The following is a 24,932-nucleotide window of genomic DNA, read 5'->3' as shown; positions in this document are numbered from 1 at the left end:
GTGTGAGTGTGTGTCCCTGCCCTCTGCCCTCTCTCCCTTCCCTCCTCGGAGTCGAGTCCTTCACTGTTAAGTTTCCTGCTATGTTTCTGTTACAGAGATAGTGAGGGCTTCTGCCCTCTCTCCCCTCCCCCCTCTGAGTCCTTCACTGTTACAGAGAGAGCGAGTTGATTTCGTGCTTTGCTGTGTTTTCCTTCACTGTTTGTGTTACAGAGAGAGTGAGGGCGGGACAGACACTCATGGGAAAACCGGATATCTCTCCCCCTTCACACTTTGGGCTGGAGGCTTCATTTAGAACGTTGGTGGTGCCTTTTATATATAGAGATTTATTTGCTGCAAGTCCAAAAACACTTGAAGGACAATTCTATACCTGGGCACCCAGATTTAAGCACCCCTTGCATGTTTTAAATTACAGAATATTAGCACTTTATCTGCATAAGTGTACTCTTACCCACAAAATTGCCAGTAGAGTGCCTATGCTATGCCTGAAAGGCTTCGCTTAATACAAGACGATCTCTACTTCAGGAAGCAGGTGAAAGTTTGGCTCTTCCCCCATGCCTTTATTAGAAGAAATAACTAACTTGCTAGTTGCACACACACACAAGGACTAATACTGACTGTACATACTGTGCAAGGACTTGCTCATCCACTTTTACCCTAGCTGACACTATATCCCTGCTTCTTTCTGACTTCAGGTGCAACTTTCCTTAAATTTGTCTCATTTTCTTAATCCTCTTACTCTATCTTATCTATCTATATGTTCCACCTTTGTTTACACCGTATGCTGTCTATTAGAATGTTTTATTGTGCACTGTGTTGACATTGCAATGTAGCATACTATGTCATACCTCGTATCATTTGGATATTTTTACTGCTGTAATTACCTATTGCCTATGTTTGACTTATTCATGTCGTACACCACCTTGAGTGAATTCCTTCAAAAATAAAGTAAATAAATCCAAATAAATAAATAAGAAAGCAAGCACTGTTCTGTAACTTAAATGGACTGTGTTGGGATTACCAAACCAGCAGCCGCTAGCGAGGCTTTGTAAAACAGGGGGTGTATTAACTCACGACTCAGAGTGGGGACATACAGCACATTAGCTTTCTGCAGTCACAACTCTCATCCCAGGACATAAGCAGTTTCTCCTGCAGATTCAGCCCTAAACAGCACTAGGACCATCTACCTCGCTAATTTGGCCAGATAATCTCTAGTTGATAAACCAACAATTCATGTTGCTATACTCTTAAACATGCTAATGTGTTGCAGTAGTCCAGTTTTGAAAGAATAAGGGGCATGAGTCATAGAACTTACAGCAGTTCTATCCAGTTTGAGCCGAGGTGATGAACCACCCCACAAAACACTGAAAGTTGACTACAGCACCCAAGACATGTGGTCCTGAAAGTGCAAATTGATCTGACCCAAAATTCCTAAATTACAAGCTATGGTGAATAATTTTGCAAGCCATTAATCTTAAAACCAAAATCAGAACCTACGTTTTACTTACTAATCCATAAGGAGGCGTATTTTTCAAAGCACTTAGCCCTCCAAAGTTCCATAGGTTTCTATGGAACTTTGGAAGGCTAAGTGCTTTGAAAATATGCCTCAAAGCTACAGTTTGGGTGATATTCATCATCAGTTTATGTTCACAGAACCACTGATGTAACAGCTGTAACTAAGGCTTCAGTCAATTTATCCAACCCTTCCAAATCACCTTACTTCACAGAAGCAGTGACTCAAACAATGTCTGCAAAGAAGTAACTTTCAAATCATTAACCCAGAATTTTCCTCTTCAAAGATAACAACTCTTTTGATAACAGCTGAATTTACATTAAGAGACTCAGATTACTTTGCCTTTTTAAAGAGCTATTGTGTTGGATAATATCCTGTGGTAGGAATGTAGCCCATGTTCTTTTTACCATCTTTTCTATGAAAAGTATGTTGACGAATGCATTCCCTCTTTCTGTTTAATGCCTAGTCCCGGATTTGCTGAAGAATCAATTTTGTCATTTAGAAATTGAAGATTCGCAATCTCAGCCGTTTGTTTAGTCAGAAAATTAATGTTAAGAGTTGTCTATAGGCTAGAATATGGATTTTCTACAGTCATGTCCAAACACGCTCAAGCCTCTAGACAGGAAATACCGAGAGCATTTGCCTACTCAAGATGAATTGTTTCTGCTCTGTTATTTAGGAGGAGATTCTATACATAGCACCTAAACAAAACTGGCACTCAAATCAGTGACAACTAAGCGTATTCTATCATCAGCAACTACATTTAGGCGCTGATTATAGAATATGCTTAGTTGATATTTCAGCACTGATATCTGTGCGCTTCCATTTACACCAATGAAAAATTGGTGTAAATCTCAGAGTGTATATTTAGGCGCACTAGGCCATATTCTATAACTAGGTGCCTAAATTTTGGAATGCCCATGAAATGCCCATTTCCCCACCCATAACCATGCCCCTTTTTGCCTCTGCGCATTATAAGTTGGCACACATTGTTACAGAATACACCTAACGAGTTGTGTGCTTAAATTCTAATCAGTGCCAATTAGTGCTCATTATTGCTTCAGTGATGTTATCAGCGATGATTTGCTTGTTAAGCCAATTAAGTTATGCACGGTGTTATAGAATCCGCACCAATTTCAGTGCCTAAATCTAAGCCTAAATCCAGGGCTTAACGGGCACTGAAGAGAAACCTGACTTATTTGTCATTCTCTGAAAACCTTTAATTTGATCGCTCAACAAGTATAGGGCCTAAGACATAAAAAAGAAAAGAAGCATTCATTTGTTAAGCAGGCCACAGTATCAACCCTTGAAGAGTCTTCTGTATTTGATTACCTTTGAGATATTCCAGCCTTACACAGAAATTAATGTATCCATTTCATATGCTTGTCATTGAGTAGTACTATGAGTTTGGAAGAGAATTTTCTCTTCCCTATCAATATGAGCTTCACATACTATAAAGAAGGACAGTGATTTAAAAAGTCCTTGCCACAGTTGTAATGCCAGCTTCTATATCCTGAATGAAGACTACCAGGCCAAGTACAAATTCTTCAGCTCCACAGTATACACAGCAGACTCAACAGAACTGCAGCAATCCTTAACTGCTTTTTTGGTTGTTGTTTTTTTTTTTCACATTGTCAAACTGAAAATTCCTTCATGGTTGCTAAAACTGAAGTCTTGAAATAAATGTGTTACTTTTGTTACTACTATCATTTTAACTTTGTTGGGGGTTTTTTTTTAATCTAAAGAGATGATTTGGACTCTAGTGGTTTTGTTAGCCTTTTTAAAACAAAATGGTTGATGCTAGAATCATAGTTTTACCAATTTCCTCTATCTTCCAACTTCACTTACGCCTCTCCTACCTGTTCACCTCAAGGGGTTCTTATTCTGTTTAGTTTTGCTTTTAAAGAATAAATTTTCCTGTCATCATTGTAAGAAATGAGGCACACACGGTCAAATCACCGAGAAGACTGTATCAAAACTGAGCAGGAAACTCTCTGCAGCTCGATACCATCACTTACATAAATTCAAGCCAAGGAGAAGTCATCATTAACAGGGAATGAGCCTTTGTTTTCAATTCACAATAATAAAGCAATACCCTCAGAGTGCATGTTGTACCCAGAAAGGAAGACTGACCTGTGCTGGAATACCAGGTGTTGTAGTTGGGTAATGTGCCTGGCCTGGGGGCTTGGCATAAACGGAATACATAGGAGCTTCATTCACCAGTTTGTTGTACAGTTCTAGGGCTTCTAGAACTTTGACATTCAATTCGGAGAACTCTGAATGTTTCCTGAGTAAAATAAATGCAGTTTGTTTAAATGTTCTCACCATTAACATACGTTCAAATAAATGCACTTGAATTTAACCTTGTGATAAGGCAGCAGCCTTCCTTCTTACACCTTGGGCTTTTATCCCATTTAGAGCCTGTCAATGATGGAGCGTTCTGAAGCACCATGATCATTCGTGGCCACCTAGTGATTTCTCCTCCTTCCCTCCACTTCTGAAACTACTACCCTCCTGTTTAACCCAGCCATCGCAGCAATGGTCCTGTGGTAGAGAGACATGGACCACGGGCACATAGCCAGTCTGTCTAACTGCTCAGTGACTGCTCAGAATCCTCCCAGGATTCATCCCTCACTAAAAACTACCTCTCTCCCCTCCTCCTTTCCCTGTTGAGAGTTTGTTTTTTAATAAGCATTCAGCTCACAACCTCATCTTCTATGTCAGAATGCTAGAATCAAAAACAGCATTCAATCTAGCTTCTGTCCCAGTTATTCTCCTGGAGGTACTTTCCTAAAGGGTACATTTTTAAAGAGCTTTCCTAGGAGGGGAGCGCTGCATTTGTCTAGTACAGCTATAGAAATAAGTAGTAGTAGCAGTCGGTGGACATCTATATTGGGCCTATTTTATAAAGGCATTCATGTGCTTATGTCTCTTTATAAAATTGCCTCACAAAATCTTGAACACAGGGATCAGTTCACATGTAAAGTAGCAGGAACACATATAAGGCTAGATTCTAATATATGGTGCCTGAAAAATCTGCGCGGTAAAAAATACGCCTAGGCATATAGGCGTATTCTCTACAGTACACCTAAATTTTATAAAATAGGCTTAAATTTCCAAGCATTATATAGCATACATCGAGCACCGCTCCACAGGTCCAAATTTGGTCATGTACATTTAGACTATGTTTTATTTGGTGTAAAACCTGACATCTAAATAGGTGCAGAGCAAGTACATTCTATAATAATGCGCATAGATTTTTGAAATGCCCACAATCCGCCCATTCCACGCCCATAACCATGCCCCCTTTTCAACTATGTGACTTGGAATTTACGAGCATCACGTTACAGAATACACTTGGCAAGTTGTGTGCGTAATTATTAATTAATGCCAATTAGTGCTGATAATTGCTTAACATCCAATTAACAGCACTGATAGGAATAAAATGGGCCCTGCTGCAGATAACTCAAGCTAATCCTTAGTAAACGACCCCCATAGTAACATAGTGAACGATGGTAGACAAAGGCCAACATGGCCCATGAAGTCTGCCCAGTGCAGGTTGCTTTTGTTTTTCGGGTTATACCAGCTGCACAATGCAAGTTACTTTTCCCATTATTTCTAAGTTCAATAGTAATTTTACAGCTGTTCTGAAATGAGGTGCTTAGTGTTTTATGCTTTGTTTCTATCCTCCTGCTTTTTAGGGATCTATTGTGCATACCTTACTCCTTTTTGAATTCCAGCATTGTTCTTACCTCAGGACAGAATTTCAGACATCCAGTACTTTTATGAAAAAATATTTCCTGATGATGCTAGCTCCTTGCAGTTTCATATCATGTCCTCTTTTTCTAAAGCTTCCCCTCATTTGGAAAAGGCATATTACTCAGAACTTCTTTTCAAATATTTAAAAGTCTGTATCATATGCCTGCTCTCCCTCATTTCCTAAATATACATACTTAGGATCAGTAGTCTCTTCCCATTTTGTCTTCTAATGGAGACCTCTTACCATTTTGATCACTTTCCTCTAGACCAGGGATTCTCAACCCAGTCCTCCACTGCATGAACATCTCTCTCATGCATATTCATTATAGATATCTGATTGGCTGGGTGTGTCTTTAGGACTGGGTTGAGAACCTCTGCTCTCGGCCAATTCCAGCCTCTTTAAGTATGTAGCAAGATACAGCCTCGAAAACTGAATACAGTACTGCAAGTGAGGCCTTACCATGATCACATCCCAGGCAGGGTAGGGTAGGGAGATGGAGAGTCAGGGTAGGGAGATGGAGGGGAGGGAGAAGCAGACTAGCCACCCAAGTTCCCGCTAATGAGCCAAGTTAGCAGCCACACAAGATGTCAGAAGTGCTCCTGCTGCTATAGTGCCCCACCCTCCATGAAGCGCATTGATACTACAAGCAGTCAACCATTTTGCTCCTTTTGTCTTGGAATCAGGGTATCATATTTGGAATCCAATTAATCATTCTTTCCTTGTGTTTAATTTGATGCTTGCCAATTGTCACTGACGTTCCACCTTTTCTATACAACTCCAGAACTTGCCTTTTGCTTTCCTTCCTGCTGCTCACTTCCAGATTCAGTTCTCTCTTGACTTCACCACCTATACTTTGGCCTATTAACTCATTTCCCATGTTGTTGTCCAGTTCAAAAAAAGTAGTCTAAAAAAGGCTGGTTTTATTCATGTTTAGATAAACTTGGAGGCAAGGTATCCAGCTTGAACACTACCCAAACCATAATCAATATACTGTATTCTCACGCGTTCTGTTCCTCACAAATTGCCCTTTCTCAGCTCAAATATCCTTTAAAATTAAACTAGTTTCCCCACCAAGAAATCACAGGCACCATCCTTACATAGATTCCCATATACTATTTCAATATCGCTTTACTAAAATACCCCCAATCTTTTTTTCACCATCTGTACAGATTCCACAGATTATTGACTACACTAATTCTCAATTTTATAAGCACTTGATTAATGTATTATACTAAATTTATTTGGATATTTTAAACTTGCCATTATTGCCTTTGGCACTCAAGGCAGGGTACAACATGTAATAGTATTGTTATCCTTTTTTGGGCCTATCACAAAACACAACAAAATCAATATACCTTAATACAATACGAAATATGACAATACATTTAAACAGATGATAATAAAATGGATATATAATAAGGGATGACATCAATAGCTGGCAAACTATAAAGACAAAAGATGATTTTCCCATGATTAACTCAAGCATGACTTAATAGCATAGTATATCAAAAGGCTCATTTTCAAAGCACTTAGACATACAAAGTACCATAGTATCTAAAGCATAAACACAAATATTTCCACTTAAATATTTACATAGTCAATCATAAAGATAAATTTCAAAGTATACAAAAAGATGCCCTTAACAGTGCTGAGAATTAAGTATGTATGCAATGAACCTTGCTTGATGGCAATGATGTGTGATGATATGTGAAAACACAGGGTCATTGCTCAAGCCCAGCTTCTGCTCCTAAGGCTAACAATCACAGCTCTTTAGAAAGGTGCCTCAGCTATCACTTAACAGCATCTCCTACTGGCCAGATTCTGAATGTACGCATACGAGACTACAGAAGACCCAAACATGCATAACCAGAATCTAGAGGAAGCACTCAAAGGATATTAAAGTGGTGGCTGGGCTAAGTTAAAAATGAGGTGAAACCACCCTGGAACAGAAGACGACGGTTCATGGTGCTTTAGTCCAATTAAGGGACAGGTCTTATGGAATTAAAAGCCCAAATTAGCAGGAGGAAACTGCCAGGTCATTGAGGACAAAAACAACAAAGAATGTATGCACTCTCTCATCAAAGGCTAGATTTATTGACGTGTGATTCCATGTTAGCACACATCTATTAAGAAATAGGTCCCATTGCACAAAATAGAATCTGCAGTAAATAATGCACAATAATGTGTACCAAGACAGTAAATACAGTCTTTAATTGAAGGGCTTATTTCCAAAACCCTCTAAGTCCAATGCAACTAATACAGAAATAAGTCCTTCAATATACTCTAACTTTACTGACCAGTATGGTCAGTCCAAAATGTATTTTATAAAAGCATTTGACATTAACGCAAACACATTTTTTTTTCAAAATGAAAACAAAAAACCGTATAATAATGGAAAATTAAATACGAAAAACACAACTAAAGTCAAACCAAATATAACATTCTAAAAACAGTATCCAAGTTTAACTCAAGCCAAACCCATTAATGTCTAAATAAGACTGCCTCATTCACCTTTACTGCATCCTCACAGTAACTTCAAAATTGGGCCACATAAATTATAACCTCCATGAAATTCAGAAGGAGGCAGAGATCATGCAAGTCTGTAAGCCAATGCAAAATACAGCTGAATACAGCCCAGATTGAGCCAATCTTCATAAAGTATGAGAAAAAAAATATTGGCTCAAAACCTCTAGATATTCAACCAGAATTTTGCTAAAAGACGCCAAACACATGAATTTACATTTCTTAAACAGATCCTACCCGGTGTATTATTCTAAATGTGTTTTGTAGCCGTAAAGTTTAGACATTTAAAAAGCATCTCTTTAGCTTGTCTTTTCAAAATCACTTTTAAAAATGTTTAGAACTGTAATATATTTATATGGTTGCTAAGGCTCCCCATAAAACAAAGTTACTCACCTGTAGCAGGTGTTCTCGGAGGACAGCAGGACACATGTTCTCATTTGTGGTGATATCATCCACGAAGCCCCATTCTTACAATTTCCAGAAGCTTTTGGTGGTCTCAACTATGCATGCGCACATGCCTTCCCACCTGCCTGATCCACCTGGGACCCTCAGCTGGATAAAAAGTTTAAAGAGTTCAACTCCTAGGAGACGTGGGAGGGTATATGAGAACATATGTCCTGCTGTCCTTGAAGAACACATGCTACAGGTGAGTAACTTCGCTGTCTCCAAGATCAAGCAGGGCATGCTGTTCTCACATGTGGCAATCCCTAGCTACCAGCTCAAAAACAACGGTTAACAAGGACTTATAACAGCAAGGCCAATGTGAATCACTAACAGTAAAAACATAAACTTTCCTGCTGTGAAGGTGCAGCCTGGAGCAGAAAAGAACTGGCCTAGGAGGGTGGAATTGGATTCTAGACTCCAAACAAATTCTGCAGCACTGTCTGACCAAACTGGCTATCCCATTGAGTATGCTGCTTGAGAGAGTAGTGAGATGTGAATCTCCTGAGCTCAAGTGGTCAACTGACATTGCCAGGCTCTTACATTGTGAGCTGTGAAATGGCCATGTCAGCCTGGGCATAAGTGAAGGAGAGCAGTCTGCTAGCCAGTTGGATAAAGTACATTTACCAATGGCTGCCCCCATTCTATTTGGGTCAAATGAAACAAAAAGCTAGGTGGACTGTCTATGGGCTTTAGTTCACTTCAGATAGAAGGCTAAGGTTTACTTGCAGTCCAATGTGTGCAATGTGCTTTCACCAGGATGAGCATGAGGTTTCGGGAAAAACATTGGAAGAACCACTGACCGATTAAAATGGAACTCCAACACTTCCTTAGGAAGGAACTTAGGATGTGTGTGGAAAACTACACTGTTACAGTGAACCTCTGTGTAAGGTGGATCAGTTATTCGGACCTGCACTCACCAACTCTGTGAGCTGAAGTGACCGCCAACAAAAATAAGACCTTCCAGGAGAGGTACTTCAGATGACATGAATCAAGTGGCTCAAAAGGAGCTTTCATCAGCTGTGTGAGAACATTGAGGTCCCATGACACAGTGGGAAATTTGATGGAAAGTTTTGTCAGAAGCAAAACCTCACATAAAACGAACAACCAAAGGCTGTCAGAGATGGGCATACCCTCTACATGGTAATAGTAAGCAATAATTGCACCAAAATGAACCCTCATAGAGTTGGTTTTTAAACCAGACTCAGGTGTAGAAAATACTCAGTTTTTATGTAGGACAAGAGAAAGGATCTAGGGCCTTGGCTCACACCAGATGGCAAACCTCTTCCATTTGAAAGCATGCCACCTCTTAGTGGAATCTTTCCTGGAAGCCAGCAGGATCTCAGAAACATCCTCAGGCAGTTGAAGGGATGCAAATTCTATGCTCTGAACATCCAAGCCATGAGGGCCAGGGACTGGAGGCTGGAATGCAGAAGAGTCCTCTCATTCCGCATGATGAGGGTCAGAAAACACTCCAATCTCCAAGGTTTTCAGAGGACAAATCCAGAAGAAGAGAAAACCAAATCTGCCTCTGCCAATAAGGTGCAATGAGGATCATGGTTCCCTGGTCTTGCTTGAGTTTCAGCAGAGTTTTCCCTATTAGAGGGATAGGAGGATCCACATACAGAAGGCCCTCCCCCTAATCAAGGAGGAAGGCATCTCATGCTAACCTGCTGGGTGATCTGAAGTCTGGAGCAGTACTGAGGGACTTTGGTGTTGAGATGAGCAGCAAAGAGATCCCGAGGGGGTGGCCCCACTCTTGGAAGATTTTGCAGAAAACACCCATACTGAGAACACTCTTGCGCTTGCATCACCCTGCTCAATCTATTCACCAGACTGCTGTCTTTTCCCGTCAGGTATGTGGCTGAGTTCCATGCCATGGCTGGCAGCCCACTGCCATATCCCAACTGCTTCCAGACACAAGGGGTAGAATCTCGTACCCCCCTGCTTGTTGAGATAGTGCATGGCAACTTGATTGTCTGTTTGGATTAGAACAATTTGGTTCATCAACCAATCTCTGAAAGCCTTTAGAGCATTTCATATTTGCCCGTAACTCCAGGAGATTTATGTGAAACCGAGTCTCCTGAGCAGACCAGAGAACCTGAGTGGGAAGTCCATCTACATGAGTATCTCATCCCAGGCTAGATGCATCTATGATCAGAAGTTTCTGGGGAGGAATGTGGAATCAAAGTCCCTGAGTCAAACTGGTCCGAATTGTCCACCAGAGAAGGGACTGCTGTAATTCTGGGATGGCCAAGATGATATCCTTCAGATTCCCTGTGGTTTGACTTGAATAGAATCCTTTCCTTTCTATCCCTAGTGGAACGGGTTCTACAGCCTGGGTCTTTAAAAGGGAAGGGAGTTCTTCTGCGAGCACTTCCTGTTGCTGAGAACTGAATTTCAAAGCTCTTATAGGCAATTTGAAGAGGGCTGATGCTTTTGGATATGAAACCCAGAATGTAATAGACAATCAAAAAACAGAATTCTGGTCCCAGGTCATGGTACAGAAGGAGCTGGGGCACATCCTGGATCGGTGCCACATCAAAAGCACTTATGCAGTCAGCATCAGGTACTGACTGAATAAATCCATATTGTTTAAATGACAGATTACTAAACACACACATTTTGGGCAGATGATAACTTCCTCATAGAAAACTTGTGGGTTTTATTTAAAGGAGGAGCCAGGTATTCTGGAGGCAGATGCTAAATTTATGTGTGTAACAGCTACATTCAGCCTCTATTTGGATAAATTTATCCATGTAAGGGACTGCATAAATAGCAGCCCTAAATCTGAATAGATAAGCTTAACTTTATGCCCAATATTCAGAGGGATAACTTATCTTTATGCAGTGACTGGCCTTTTCAATATTGTCCTCTCTGTTTACTTCACAGATTCCTTATCTCCCTGGTCAGGCCTTCATACAGAATGTTTGGCATTGTTCCAGAATAATTTTCAAAATTAAACTAAAAAGATAACTTATTTCAAGTATTACCATGGTCAAATATTTTCTAAGATCATATTCCCCAACTTTGGTTAGGTACTCCTTCAGAATAGTCTTATGTTCAGGATACACATTTTAAACATGCATCAGATAGCGAATGCTACATACCTGTAGAAGGTATTCTCCGAGGACAGCAGGCTGATTGTTCTCACTGATGGGTGACGTCCACGGCAGCCCCTCCAATCGGAATCTTCACTAGCAAAGTCCTTTGCTAGCCCTCGCGCGCCCGCGCGCACCGCGCATGCGCGGCCGTCTTCCCGCCCGAAACCGGCTCGAGCCGGCCAGTCCAGTATGTAGCAAGACAATACTCTTAAGGGAAGACACAACTCCAAAGGGGAGGCGGGCGGGTTTGTGAGAACAATCAGCCTGCTGTCCTCGGAGAATACCTTCTACAGGTATGTAGCATTCGCTTTCTCCGAGGACAAGCAGGCTGCTTGTTCTCACTGATGGGGTATCCCTAGCCCCCAGGCTCACTCAAAACAACAACCATGGTCAATTGGGCCTCGCAACGGCGAGGACATAACAGAGATTGACCTAAAAAATTTTACCAACTAACTGAGAGTGTAGCCTGGAACAGAACAAACAGGGCCCTCGGGGGGTGGAGTTGGATCCTAAAGCCCAAACAGGTTATGAAGAACTGACTGCCCGAACCGACTGTCGCGTCGGGTATCCTGCTGCAGGCAGTAATGGGATGTGAATGTGTGGACAGAAGCCCACGTCGCAGCTTTGCAAATTTCTTCAATGGAGGCTGACTTCAAGTGGGCTACCGACGCAGCCATGGCTCTAACATTATGAGCCGTGACATGACCCTCAAGAGCCAGCCCCGCCTGGGCGTAAGTGAAGGAAATGCAATCTGCTAGCCAATTGGATATGGTGCGTTTCCCTACAGCCACTCCCCTCCTATTGGGATCAAAAGAAACAAACAATTGGGCGGACTGTCTGTGGGGCTGTGTCCGCTCCAAGTAGAAGGCCAATGCTCTCTTGCAGTCCAATGTGTGCAGCTGACGTTCAGCAGGGCAGGAATGAGGACGGGGAAAGAATGTTGGCAAGACAATTGACTGGTTCAGATGGAACTCCGACACGACCTTTGGCAAGAACTTAGGGTGAGTGCGGAGGACTACTCTGTTATGATGAAATTTGGTGTAAGGGGCCTGGGCTACCAGGGCCTGAAGCTCACTGACTCTACGAGCTGAAGTAACTGCCACCAAGAAAATGACCTTCCAGGTCAAGTACTTCGGATGGCAGGAATTCAGTGGCTCAAACGGAGGTTTCATCAGCTGGGTGAGAACGACATTGAGATCCCATGACACTGTAGGAGGCTTGACAGGGGGCTTTGACAAAAGCAAACCTCTCATGAAGCGAACAACTAAAGGCTGTCCTGAGATCGGCTTACCTTCCACATGGTAATGGTATGCACTGATTGCACTAAGATGAACTCTTACAGAGTTGGTCTTGAGACCAGACTCAGACAAGTGCAGAAGGTATTCAAGCAGGGTCTGTGTAGGACAAGAGCGAGGATCTAGGGCCTTGCTGTCACACCAGACGGCAAACCTCCGCCAATGAAAGAAGTAACTTCTCTTAGTGGAGTCTTTCCTGGAAGCAAGCAAGATGCGGGAGACACCCTCTGGCAGACCCAAAGAGGCAAAATCTACGCCCTCAACATCCAGGCCGTGAGAGCCAGAGACTGGAGGTTGGGATGCAGAAGAGCCCCTTCGTCCTGCGTGATGAGGGTCGGAAAACACTCCAATCTCCACGGTTCTTCGGAGGATAACTCCAGAAGAAGAGGGAACCAGATCTGACGCGGCCAAAAAGGAGCAATCAGGATCATGGTGCCTCGGTCTTGCTTGAGTTTCAACAAAGTCTTCCCCACCAGAGGAATGGGAGGATAAGCATACAGCAGACCCTCCCCCCAGTCCAGGAGGAAGGCATCCGATGCCAGTCTGCCGTGGGCCTGAAGCCTGGAACAGAACTGAGGGACTTTGTGGTTCACTCGAGATGCGAAGAGATCCACCAAGGGGGTGCCCCACGCTTGGAAGATCTGGCGCACCACTTTGGAATTGAGCGACCACTCGTGAGGTTGCATAATCCTGCTCAGTCTGTCGGCCAGACTGTTGTTTACGCCTGCCAGATATGTGGCCTGGAGCACCATGCCGTTCCGGCGAGCCCAGGTCCACATGCTGACGGCTTCCTGACACAGGGGGCGAGATCCGGTGCCCCCCTGCTTGTTTACATAATACATGGCAACCTGGTTGTCTGTCTGAATTTGGATAATTTGGTGGGACAGCCGATCTCTGAAAGCCTTCAGAGCGTTCCAGATCGCTCGTAACTCCAGAAGATTGATCTGTAGATCGCGTTCTTGGAGGGACCAGCTTCCTTGGGTGTGAAGCCCATCGACATGAGCTCCCCATCCCAGGAGAGACGCATCCGTGGTCAGCACTTTTTGTGGCTGAGGAATTTGGAAGGGACGTCCCAGAGTCAAATTGGTCCAAATCGTCCACCAATACAGGGATTCGAGAAAACTCGTGGACAGGTGGATCACGTCCTCTAGTCCCCCAGCGGCCTGATACCACTGGGAGGCTAGGGTCCATTGAGCAGATCTCATGTGAAGGCGGGCCATGGGAGTCACATGAACTGTGGAGGCCATGTGGCCCAGCAATCTCAACATCTGCCGAGCTGTGATCTGCTGGGACGCCCGCACCCGGGAGACGAGGGACAACAAGTTGTTGGCTCTCGTCTCTGGGAGATAGGCGCGAGCCGTCCGAGAATCCAGCAGGGCTCCTATGAATTCGAGGTTCTGCACTGGAAGAAGATGGGACTTTGGGTAATTTATCACAAACCCCAGTAGCTCCAGAAGGCGAATAGTCATCTGCATGGACTGCAGGGCTCCTGCCTCGGATGTGTTCTTCACCAGCCAATCGTCGAGATATGGGAACACGTGCACTCCCAGCCTGCGAAGTGCCGCTGCTACCACAGCTAGGCACTTTGTGAACACCCTGGGCGCAGAGGCGAGCCCAAAGGGTAGCACACAGTACTGGAAGTGGCGGGTGCCCAACTGAAATCGCAGATACTGTCTGTGAGCTGGCAGTATCGGGATGTGTGTATAGGCATCCTTCAAGTCCAGAGAGCATAGCCAATCGTTTTGCTGAATCATGGGGAGAAGGGTGCCCAGGGAAAGCATCCTGAACTTTTCTTTTACGAGATAGTTGTTCAGGGCCCTTAGGTCTAGGATGGGACGCATCCCCCCTGTTTTCTTTTCCACAAGGAAGTACCTGGAATAGAATCCCAGCCCTTCTTGCCCGGATGGCACGGGCTCGACCGCATTGGCGCTGAGAAGGGCGGAGAGTTCCTCTGCAAGTACCCTCTTGTGCTGGAAGCTGTAAGACTGAGCTCCCGGTGGACAATTTGGAGGGTTTGATGCCAAATTGAGGGTGTATCCTTGCCGGACTATTTGCAGAACCCACTGATCGGAGGTTATGAGAGGCCACCTTTGGTGAAAAGCTTTCAACCTCCCTCCGACTGGCAGGTCGCCCGGCACGGACACTTGGATGTCGGCTATGCTCTGCTGGAGCCAGTCAAAAGCTCGCCCCTTGCTTTTGCTGGGGAGCCGCGGGGCCTTGCTGAGTCGCACGCTGCTGACGAGAGCGAGCGCGCTGGGGCTTAGCCTGGGCCGCAGGCTGTCGGGAAGGAGGATTGTACCTACGCCTGCCAGAAGAGTAGGGAACAGTCTTCCTTCCCCCGAAAAATCGTCTACCTGTAGAGGTAGAAGCTGAAGGCTGCCGGCGGGCGAATTTGTCGAATGCGGTGTCCCGCTGGTGGAGAGACTCTACCACCTGTTCGACTTTTTCGCCAAAAATGTTGTCCGCACGGCAAGGCGAGTCCGCAATCTGCTGCTGGATTCTATTCTCCAGGTCGGCGGCGCGCAGCCATGAGAGCCTGCGCATCACCACACCTTGAGCAGCGGCCCTGGACGCAACATCAAAAGTGTCATAAACTCCTCTGGCCAGGAATTTTCTGCACGCCTTCAGCTGCCTGACCACCTCCTGAAAAGGCTTGGCTTGCTCAGGGGGAAGAGCATCAACCAAGCCCGCCAACTGCCGCACATTGTTCCGCATGTGCATGCTCGTGTAGAGCTGGTAAGACTGGATCTTGGACACGAGCATAGAGGAATGGTAGGCCTTCCTCCCAAAGGAGTCTAAGGTTCTAGCGTCCTTGCCCGGGGGCGCCGAAGCATGTTCCCTAGAACTCTTAGCCTTCTTTAGGGCCAAATCCACAACTCCAGAGTCATGAGGCAACTGAGTGCGCATCAGCTCTGGGTCCCCATGGATCCGGTACTGGGACTCGATCTTCTTGGGAATGTGGGGATTACTTAATGGCTTGGTCCAGTTCGCAAGCAATGTCTTTTTCAGGACATGGTGCAAGGGAACAGTGGACGCTTCCTTAGGTGGAGAAGGATAGTCCAGGAGCTCAAACATTTCAGCCCTGGGCTCGTCCTCCACAACCACCGGGAAGGGGATGGCCGTAGACATCTCCCGGACAAAGGAAGCAAAAGACAGACTCTCGGGAGGAGAAAGCTGTCTTTCAGGAGAGGGAGTGGGATCAGAAGGAAGACCCTCAGACTCCTCGTCAGAGAAATATCGAGGATCTTCCTCTTCCTCCCACGAGGCCTCACCCTCGGTGTCAGACACAAGTTCACGAACCTGTGTCTGCAACCTCGCCCTGCTCGACTCAGTGGAGCCACGTCCACGATGGGGGCGTCGAGAGGTAGACTCCCTCGCCCGCATCGGCGAAGCTCCCTCCGCCGACGTAGTCGGGGAGCCTTCCTGGGAGGTGGCCGCGGTCGGTACCGCACGCGGTACCGACGTCGGGGACCTCAACCTGGGCGATGGGCCAGCCGGCGCCACGCTCGACGGTACCGGAGGCGCAAGCACCGCCGGTACCGGAGGGGTAGGGCGCAACAGCTCTCCCAGAATCTCTGGGAGAACGGCCCGGAGGCTCTCGTTTAGAGCGGCTGTAGAGAAAGGCTGTGAGGTCGATGCAGGCGTCGACGTCAGTACCTGTTCCGGGCGTGGAGGCTGTACCGGGCTGTCCAGAGCGGAGCGCATCGACACCTCCTGAACAGAGGGTGAGCGGTCCTCTCGGTGCCGATGCCTGCTGGGTGCCGAATCCCTCGGCGACCCAGAGCTCTCGGTGCCGACATGGGGAGGAGACCGGTGTCGATGCTTCTTCGATTTCTTCCGAAGCATGTCACCGGAGCTCCCCGGCACCGACGAGGAGGACGTCGAATCCATCCGTCGCTTCCTCGGGGCCGAGACTGAAGAAGGTCGATCTCGGGGGGGCTGTACCGCAGGAGCCCTCAGGGTAGGAGGAGACCCACCCGAGGGCTCACCGCCACCAGCAGGGGAATGGACAGCCCTCACCTGCACTCCACCCGATGCACCACCGTCCGACGACATCAGCAGACGAGGTCCTGGTACCACCGACGTCGATGCAGCTATCCGATGTCTCGGCGCAGATGCAGAGGCCCGATGCCTCGATGCACTCGATGCAGGGGCGGCCGAGGAAGATGGTCTGGACGCTGACGACGTCGATGCACTCGAAGATCCCGGTGCCGATGCCGACTAAGAGCCCGAGAACAACACGTTCCACTGGGCTAGTCTCGCTACCTGAGTCCGCCTTTGAAGAAGGGAACACAGACTACAGTTCTGAGGGCGGTGCTCGGCCCCCAGACACTGAAGACACGACGAGTGTCGATCAGTGAGCGAGATAACCCGGGCGCACTGGGTGCACTTCTTGAAGCCGCTGGAAGGCTTCGATGTCATGGGCGGAAAAATCACGCCGGCGAAATCAAAAGCCGAAATGGCGAAAATTGAAGCACCAAAAATTTAGAGGGAGAAAAAATCTCGACCGAGGCCGAAAAGAGGCCTACCCCGACGATGAAAGAAAACTTACCGGGGCAAAAAGCTGGAAGTACGGGGAGGATTGACACGAAACCCGGTCAAAGGGTTTCCGGAGCACTTTCCGACTAACAAAGCTTTCCCGAAGGAAAAAAACACGCTCAAACAGAATTTGGACGCGCGAGGTCGACTTTCCGGGGCTCGACACGGCGAAAACACGACCGTACCGAGTGCGGACAAAAGAAGACTGGCCGGCTCGAGCCGGTTTCGGGCGGGAAGACGGCCGCGCATGCGCGGTGCGCGCGGGCGCGCGAGGGCTAGCAAAGGACTTTGCTAGTGAAGATTCCGATTGGAGGGGCTGCCGTGGACGTCACCCATCAGTGAGAACAAGCAGCCTGCTTGTCCTCGGAGAAACACCTGTACACACTGGAAATCTAGTATATGTAAGTGCATCTCGTGAATATTCATTGTGGACAGCCTGAAACTCGTAGCAGTTGGTTATGCCTCCAGGACTAAGTTTTCATTATGGTTTTCAACAACATGGATTTGGGATATCATCAGCATAATCAGACAAGCAAAGTTCTGAATTTAATATACCACAATAAACAAGCGATCCACATTTCTCAATGATAAACTTGACAAGTAAGTAATGGCTCACCTATCAATCTCTTCTAGCCTTTCATCTATCATAGGACCCATTTGTTGGCAGGCATCTGTCAATCACACAAAGAAATAAATATGATTGTTATGTAAGGATGCAGTAACATTCAGCAAAACCATTGCTTCCTAATGGCACAGCTGGAGAACAGTACCATTATTTTCTTCTTAACATATGTACCACCCTCCCACCAAATACGGTTCAAGATGTCTTTTCAAAAATCCTACAAACTGTACAATCAAATCTCAGTATCCCCTAAATGAATCGGTGTTCCACAGCCACTACTATAGAAGAGACTGGAACAAATGAAAACGAAATGTGAACTCTGATATTACCAGTTATATAAATTTGCTCCCCTGTAAAGAGAAGCAGGTGGTTATAATTAACAATAGATATTATTTAAAAAGAAGCAGACACAACCCACATGTCAACATCAAACAATAGAAAGTGGATAAAAAGAAAAATCTCAAACTACTGATCAAGTTAATTACATATATTCAAAGTGCTGGTATTAAGTGTGATTTCATTCTAGTCAACTTCAGTGGCAATGTTTAAGTATAAAAAAATATCCGGAGATATATGATAAGCCTGTAAAAATATATACCCCCCCCCCCCCCCAATACTCAGCCACCAATGGACAGTGTTTTTTAAAATGCTGATCATCATTATACCCATTTATCTCGGGCACAAGCCACCATGTCAAGGACTGATTACATATTCATCTCTCGCTCTATGTTTACAGTTATAGGGGAAGCGTAGATTGGTCCCACTAAAATTTCAGATCATGCTATGGTGACTGCTTGCTTAGAATTTCCTGGGGCATCTCCCTTTTGATACCAATGGAAGATTCCTGCTCGCCTTTATGGGGATGGGAAACTTCAGGATTTTATGTTGTAGAAATACCAGATATTTAAGGAGGTCAATCAGGCCCATATGGACACCCCGATCTTATTCTGGGACACAGCTAAAGTGGTGCTCAGGGGAGAGATCATGGCTTATGCCAATCATCAAAAAAAGGTCAGAGATAGAGGGCTCCTTCGCTTGAAAAGGGAAGTAACACGTCTGAGATGTGCTTATGGGATCCACCATAATGCACATATCAGAACTCAGCTTTTGGAGATCCAACATACCTTAAATGAGTTGATTCATTACAACACCCAAAGATCTCACGTTTATTTCAAATATCAGTTATACAAACATGCAAACAAGAGTGGTAGATTGTTAGCCCGCTTAGTCTATCCTCGTCAGGGTTCCTTCAAGATAGATGCTTTACGTTCTGCCAGCGGGGTTTTCGTAAATAGGGATACTCAAATTAATTGTATCATGAGAGATTATTATGCTCAATTATATTCGTACCCTAACCTTCCCCCCCGTTGGAGAGTTCAATGTATCTCTCTGGCCTGAATGTTACCCAACTAGACCAAGACAGCTTGGCTATACTCAATGCTCCTTTCACAGAGGAGGAGGTATCCTGGGCAATACAAGAGGGACCCCTAGGTAAGACCCCCGGACCAGATGGCTATAGAGGATAATTTTATAAGATGCTGAAAGGGGAGGTTGTCCCAACGTTGATGTCTATGTTTAACTCTACAGTGGAAAAGAGACAACTGCCTGAATCTTTACGGCTAGCACAGATCATCGTTCTACCTAAACCAGGTCATGACACACAGAAACCGGAGTCATATAGACTGATTTCGTTGCTTAATTACAAAGCTAAATTATTTGCGAAAGTCCTGGCGAATCGGTTATCTTGCATACTTCCCTATATGATTGAGGAATCCCAAGTGGGCTTTGTGCAAGGCCGCAACATTACTAAAAATATGCGGAAGATTCTGGCTACTCTAGAGACAGTGGCTGGTCAAGTTATTCCCTCCATGTTGATCAGTTTTGATGTCCAAAAGGCATTTGATAGGGTGGTTTGGGACTTTCTATTTGGGGTTTTGAATGCCTATGGAACATGCGGGGGTTTTTTTCAGGAGGCAATTCGAGCTTTGTATTATCTCCCGCAGGCTCAGGTGTGGGTAAACAGACTGCTTTCTTCACCATTCTCCATATATCGCGGTACTAGACAGGGTTGTCCGCTATCCCCTCTCTTGTTTGTTCTTACCCTGGATCCCCTGCTTCGAGACATTCAGAGGACTCCAGACATACAGGGTATTCAATTGGGCACTGACACCTTTAAAATAGCAGCATTCGCTGATGATTAATCCCTAAGTTTCAGCTGGGGCCTTGCTAGAATGTATGACAGAGTTTGGGGACTTTTCTGGTTTTAAGTTAAATCTTGACAAATCAGAAGCAATGCAGAGGGAAGAGGATCAGGGTGTAGGTTGGCATGGTCACATTCCGTCGAAGTGGGCTGGTGAATCTTTTCATTATTTGGGGGTGCAGTAGACCACGGAGACTTCAAAGTTGTATCAATTAAATGTTGATAGGTTGTTACAAGACACTAAGCATTACTTTGAGAAATGGAGCCATCTATCTGTATCACTAACGGGCAGGATTAATCTTTTCAAAATGATAATTTTCCCTCGTTGGCTCTACGTTCTGCAGGTTTTGCCACTGCATCTGTTACGGAAAGATTTACAATTATTAAACAGGTTATGTCGGAAATTCCTCTGGGGGGGGGGGGGGGGGGAAACCAAAAATGTGCTTAGAATATTTCTATGATAATTGGGCGATGGGAGGTTTAGGACTGCCTTGTATTAGGCGTGATAATCAAACTTGTCTTCTGCAACACCTCAGAGATTGGTTGTTTGATACTGAGCAGTTCATTCCAACATGCTGGGAGAGGGCATTGTATAATCCCTGGCATTTAAATTTTCTTCTACAGGTCCAGTCTAACAGTCTGCCTTCATACTGTCATAGGAGCATATTGCTACAGACTTTGAGGGGTATTTGGCAGATTGTCTTGAAATACTGGAATCAAAACCCGAATGTTAGTAATCTGTTACTATGTTGGGGTAATGCTGATTTTAGGCCAGGAATGGAATCAGGTTTGTTTAGAAGATGGTCCGAACAACACGTTGCCTTGATTGAGTACTTTCTCAATGAGGAAGGGGGCTTTTATAGTTTCAGGACTTACAACAGAGACTTTCCTTAACTCACAAAAACCAAATTGCTTATATACAGCTACATCATTACTGCTCTAGTTTAGACCAGGATGCTTTGCATACAAAGTTGGGTCAGAAACTTGTGCTTTTTTGCAAGGGGATGTTTTTGGTTCGGTTTCAGTTTCTGGCCTACACAGAGCATTGATTTCTCTTCTCCCCCTCCCCCGGGAGCATGGCCCACTTAAGGAGGCTTGGAGTAAAGACCTTCGGTATGAACTGAAGGGGGTGGATTTCTTAAAATTGATGATGACTATCCCGAACCAGGCTAGCAGTGCTGAACTTCAGGACAGTCAATATCGTATACTCCACAGGGCATATATTTCACAATCTCAGACTGCTAGAGCAGGATGGGTGGCTGTTGCTCAATGTCCCAAATGTCAACGGGGGGAATAATACCTTTTTTCATGCCTTTTGGCGATGTGGAAGCGTTCAAGCTTTTTGGAGATCCATTCACAGATATTTAGGGACTCTGTTTGGACAACATGTAATCTTTTCTTGGAAAGGAGTCTTGTTGAATTAGTGGGAGGCTTATGGGATCTCTGACAAAAATTCATGTTTGTTACTTAGCTAAGCTTACACACTGCGGAAGAAATGCATACTTAAGTATTGGATGCAAGAAGCACCTCCCTCCTTCTGGAATTGGAGAAACAGCTTGCATGAATTAATGGTCTGGGAAGCACGGGCTACTCAGACTTCCCCAAGCAGAAGAGCCTTCATGTCTATTTGAAACTGTTACCTGCAAACTATTTCACATAAAGCAAGAAGTGCTGTATTAAATAGGTTCCCAAGTGTTTCCTAAGTTTAGTAAGGGTAATTTGGGGATTCTCTGCCAGGGCGGGGTTGGAGGGGGTAGAAAGTAGACGCTATCGTTCCATGGTGACCTGGGGTCATAAGAGTCCAGACAATGGGTCACCTTAGTTGTGGTTCATAGGTAATGGTTACAGTAAGGTGAGAATGGGGTGTAACCTAGTAAATTAGGATCACAAAAGGTTTTTTTGAGTGTTTATTGTTCTGTATTAGTTTGACATTTTTGCCTAAAACAGTTGTTTATAAGCTTGGTGACTTAATCCTGTCCAGATTCCTTATAAAATCTTGGAATCAGATAGGCATACGGGCTGGGTGGGAGGTGGGGAGTTTGGGAAGGAATGAATCTTGTAAAATCTTGTAAATTCCTGTACACATTAATTGATTTGATTTGCTTACTTTATTTTTGTCTATTAGATTGTAAGTTCTTTGAGCAGGGACTGTCTTTCTTCTATGTTTGTGCAGCACTGCGTACGCCTTGTAGCGCTATAAAAATACTAAATAGTAGTAGTAGTAGTAGTATTTGTTCAATAAAAATTGTTTACAGTTAAATGCTGATCGTCGCTGGCTAAATTATCCCGATATTCAGTACCGATGAGCAATTTGCTAGCGAATATGTGGGCCTAGCCGATATTCAGCCAGGGCTGCATAAAAAAAAAGCCCCTCCGAGCCTTGTCTGGCCCCCTCATCTCACCCCCTCTTTCTCTCCTTCCCCACAGCCTGCATTAACTCCCCCCCCTGCAAATCCCCCCGTCCCCCCCACCATTCCTGGTGGTCCAGCAGGGTCATTAGGGGCAGGAGCGCAGCCCCCTCATTCTTGCCTCATGCGGCACCTCTGTAAAATAGCTGTCATGACCAAGTACCATGAGCTGCTGTGAGAGGTCAGGGAAGCCATTTTACAGAGGTGCCATAACGAACAGGAGTGAGGGGGCTGCACTACTGTCCCCAACGACCTCGCTGTACCACCAGGAATGTAAGCCCAGGGGATTAACTTCACGGTTGGGGGTGGGGGAAAGAGGGGACATTGTCAGGGGGTGTCATGGGGCTCAGGGGCTTTTAGTTAAAAAAAAAAAAAAATTTAAGTTCTGCGGGTGCCAGCCTGATAATCAGAGCCGGCACCCACATAGCTAAGTAGCCTTGAGCTATCCTAAATGAAACTGCTTAGATATGCACATGCCGGCACTGAATAATGCCAGCACCTGCATAACCTGGGGCCCTTCCCAGATCCCACCCTGTGTATTATTCTAGTGCCATCCCGACCTGCCTGTTTTTGTTTGGGTGGTCTCAGGGGATATTCAGTGGCATTGTCTGGTTAAATGCCGCTGAATATGCCCAATTAGGCAGCAAAAAGTTATCGCTTTGAAAATCAGCCTTAAATAGTCCAGCTTGCTTAATTTAATAACATCATGAACTCTATTTTGTTTCCTTTAAAAGGATTTCTTGCAGCAAGTTTGTCTTTCAAGAAGCTATACATTTACACTGCACATGCAAAACAAAGGGCCTTCAATACACTGTGTTCTTCTCTGTTTTGAAGTACTGTTCAGGAAATGAAGCTGGACTATATATTTTGTTTATGGAATGTTGCATGATTATAAGTGAACCTCACTCATAGGATATTTATAACAAAGTGGGGTTCACTGATATTTCAAAACAAAATAGTGGTATGTAAACAAGGAAAATAATTTCTTAATTGCACACACGAGGCTGCTATTATAACTGTAACATTTTTCTTGTTTACTCACTTTTTGTATAGTCTGATAGTGAACAGTGGAATAGAAAGTATATAAAAGGCATCTTTCAAGCCATTTTCCATATATAAAACAGTGTTTTACTAGAGGAAGGAACCATTTGAAAGTTGCCTACTGGGCAGGTAAACATATGCATGGTTACTCTATAATACAGGTACTTTTACCTACATTTACAAGGGTATTGCTGTGGAGACGGTTAGGACACGAATTGAAACAAGGCAAATACTTTTTTCCTTAGGACAGGGGCGGGCACGCTGCAATATGTAGGCCAAAATTGGCTCGTGAGGTCATTTGTTCCAACCTACTCATATTGGGTAAATGTGTATTATCACAAGCCCAACTACACTACAATTTTGGCTCTCCTAGAGATCACTGAATGCTCATATTGCCCATATTTGCAGGTGAATTCTATATATGATGGCCAAAAAATCAGCACCAAAAAAAGCACTATTCTATAAACTGAGCTTAAAGTTAGGCACGGTTTATAGAATAGTGCTTAGACCCAGAAATTGTGCCTATATTTAGGCACAGCCATTTGCACCAACTGAAATGTGATGCAAACCTTTGCGCCAAAATTAGGATCATATCCCTATAACTACTTTTAGAAATGCCCCCGTTCTGCCCATGACCCTCCCATTTTCGCACCCCCTTTTTGAATTTAGATGCAGATCCAGTGCCTAAAATTTACACACGTTTATTTTAATTAAATCTAATCAGTGCCAATAATTGCTTGTAAACAAGCCAATTATCAGGGCTAACTAGCTCATTATTGCGAATGCTATTTTTAGCAACTTTTATAGAATTCGGGGGTTAATGACTTGCTGAGGCTCACATCAAAAATGTGGCTATTTTGGGCCTTCAATATCACCACTGCAGCCTTGGAATTACAGTGTTAGTGGGCCCTGAATGAGAAAGTGTCACTGTTTTGGCCCTTGAGCTGCAATGCTGTCTTTAGATGCATGGGCCTCCGGAAGGGGAGGAGGAGCTGTCTTTCACTTGATCATGATGATGATGAAATGCCTGGGCTTAGCTGAAAAAAAGGATAAAAGAGGAACTGGGAACTTTTTTGGTGGGGTGGGGGTAATGGAACAGGAGGCTTTAGGAATGAATGTTGGACACAGAGAAGGGAAAACAAAGACCAACAAAAAGTGGAGAAACTGGATCCGCTACTGGATAAAAATAGAAAAACAGCAAAAAGTAGCGAGATCAACAAGACACTCCCAAGACACCGTGGGTACGACTAATAAAATGTTTTATTAATGAAACTTTTAAAAGACTCGACACAGAGCCGTGTTTCGGCGAAAAACGTCTGCTTCAGGAGTCTACAAGTCAAGAAAGGTATACAATTATCAAATAAAGAACCTAGAACAGTCATATAAATAGCAGTACACAAAAACGTATAAAACTTAGAACAATCATATAAATGATGACGACTGATAAAACATTAAGGTTTTTTTTTTTTTTTTTTAAACAGAGACATAA

The 24,932-nt window shown here is 44.6% G+C and overlaps 1 protein-coding gene across 1 annotated transcript in view; it reads right to left on the bottom strand.

The window, feature by feature from the left end:
* STAM2 (signal transducing adaptor molecule 2) overlaps positions 1-24,932 on the bottom strand; it is a 102,333-nt gene that overhangs the window by 24,225 nt on the left and 53,176 nt on the right. Inside the window, exons 11-12 of the mRNA XM_030209276.1 lie at positions 17,789-17,843; positions 3,644-3,797 (exon numbers count right to left, since the gene is read on the bottom strand). Of these exons, the coding sequence (XP_030065136.1) occupies positions 3,644-3,797; positions 17,789-17,843 (209 nt within the window). The remainder of the gene's footprint in view (positions 1-3,643; positions 3,798-17,788; positions 17,844-24,932) is intronic.

Source organism: Microcaecilia unicolor, chromosome 7 (assembly GCF_901765095.1).
Source record: "Microcaecilia unicolor chromosome 7, aMicUni1.1, whole genome shotgun sequence".
Taxonomy (NCBI): Eukaryota; Metazoa; Chordata; class Amphibia; order Gymnophiona; family Siphonopidae; genus Microcaecilia; species Microcaecilia unicolor.
The sequence above is the reverse complement of the archived record's forward strand: the minus strand, read 5'-3'. Positions and strand labels throughout refer to the sequence as shown.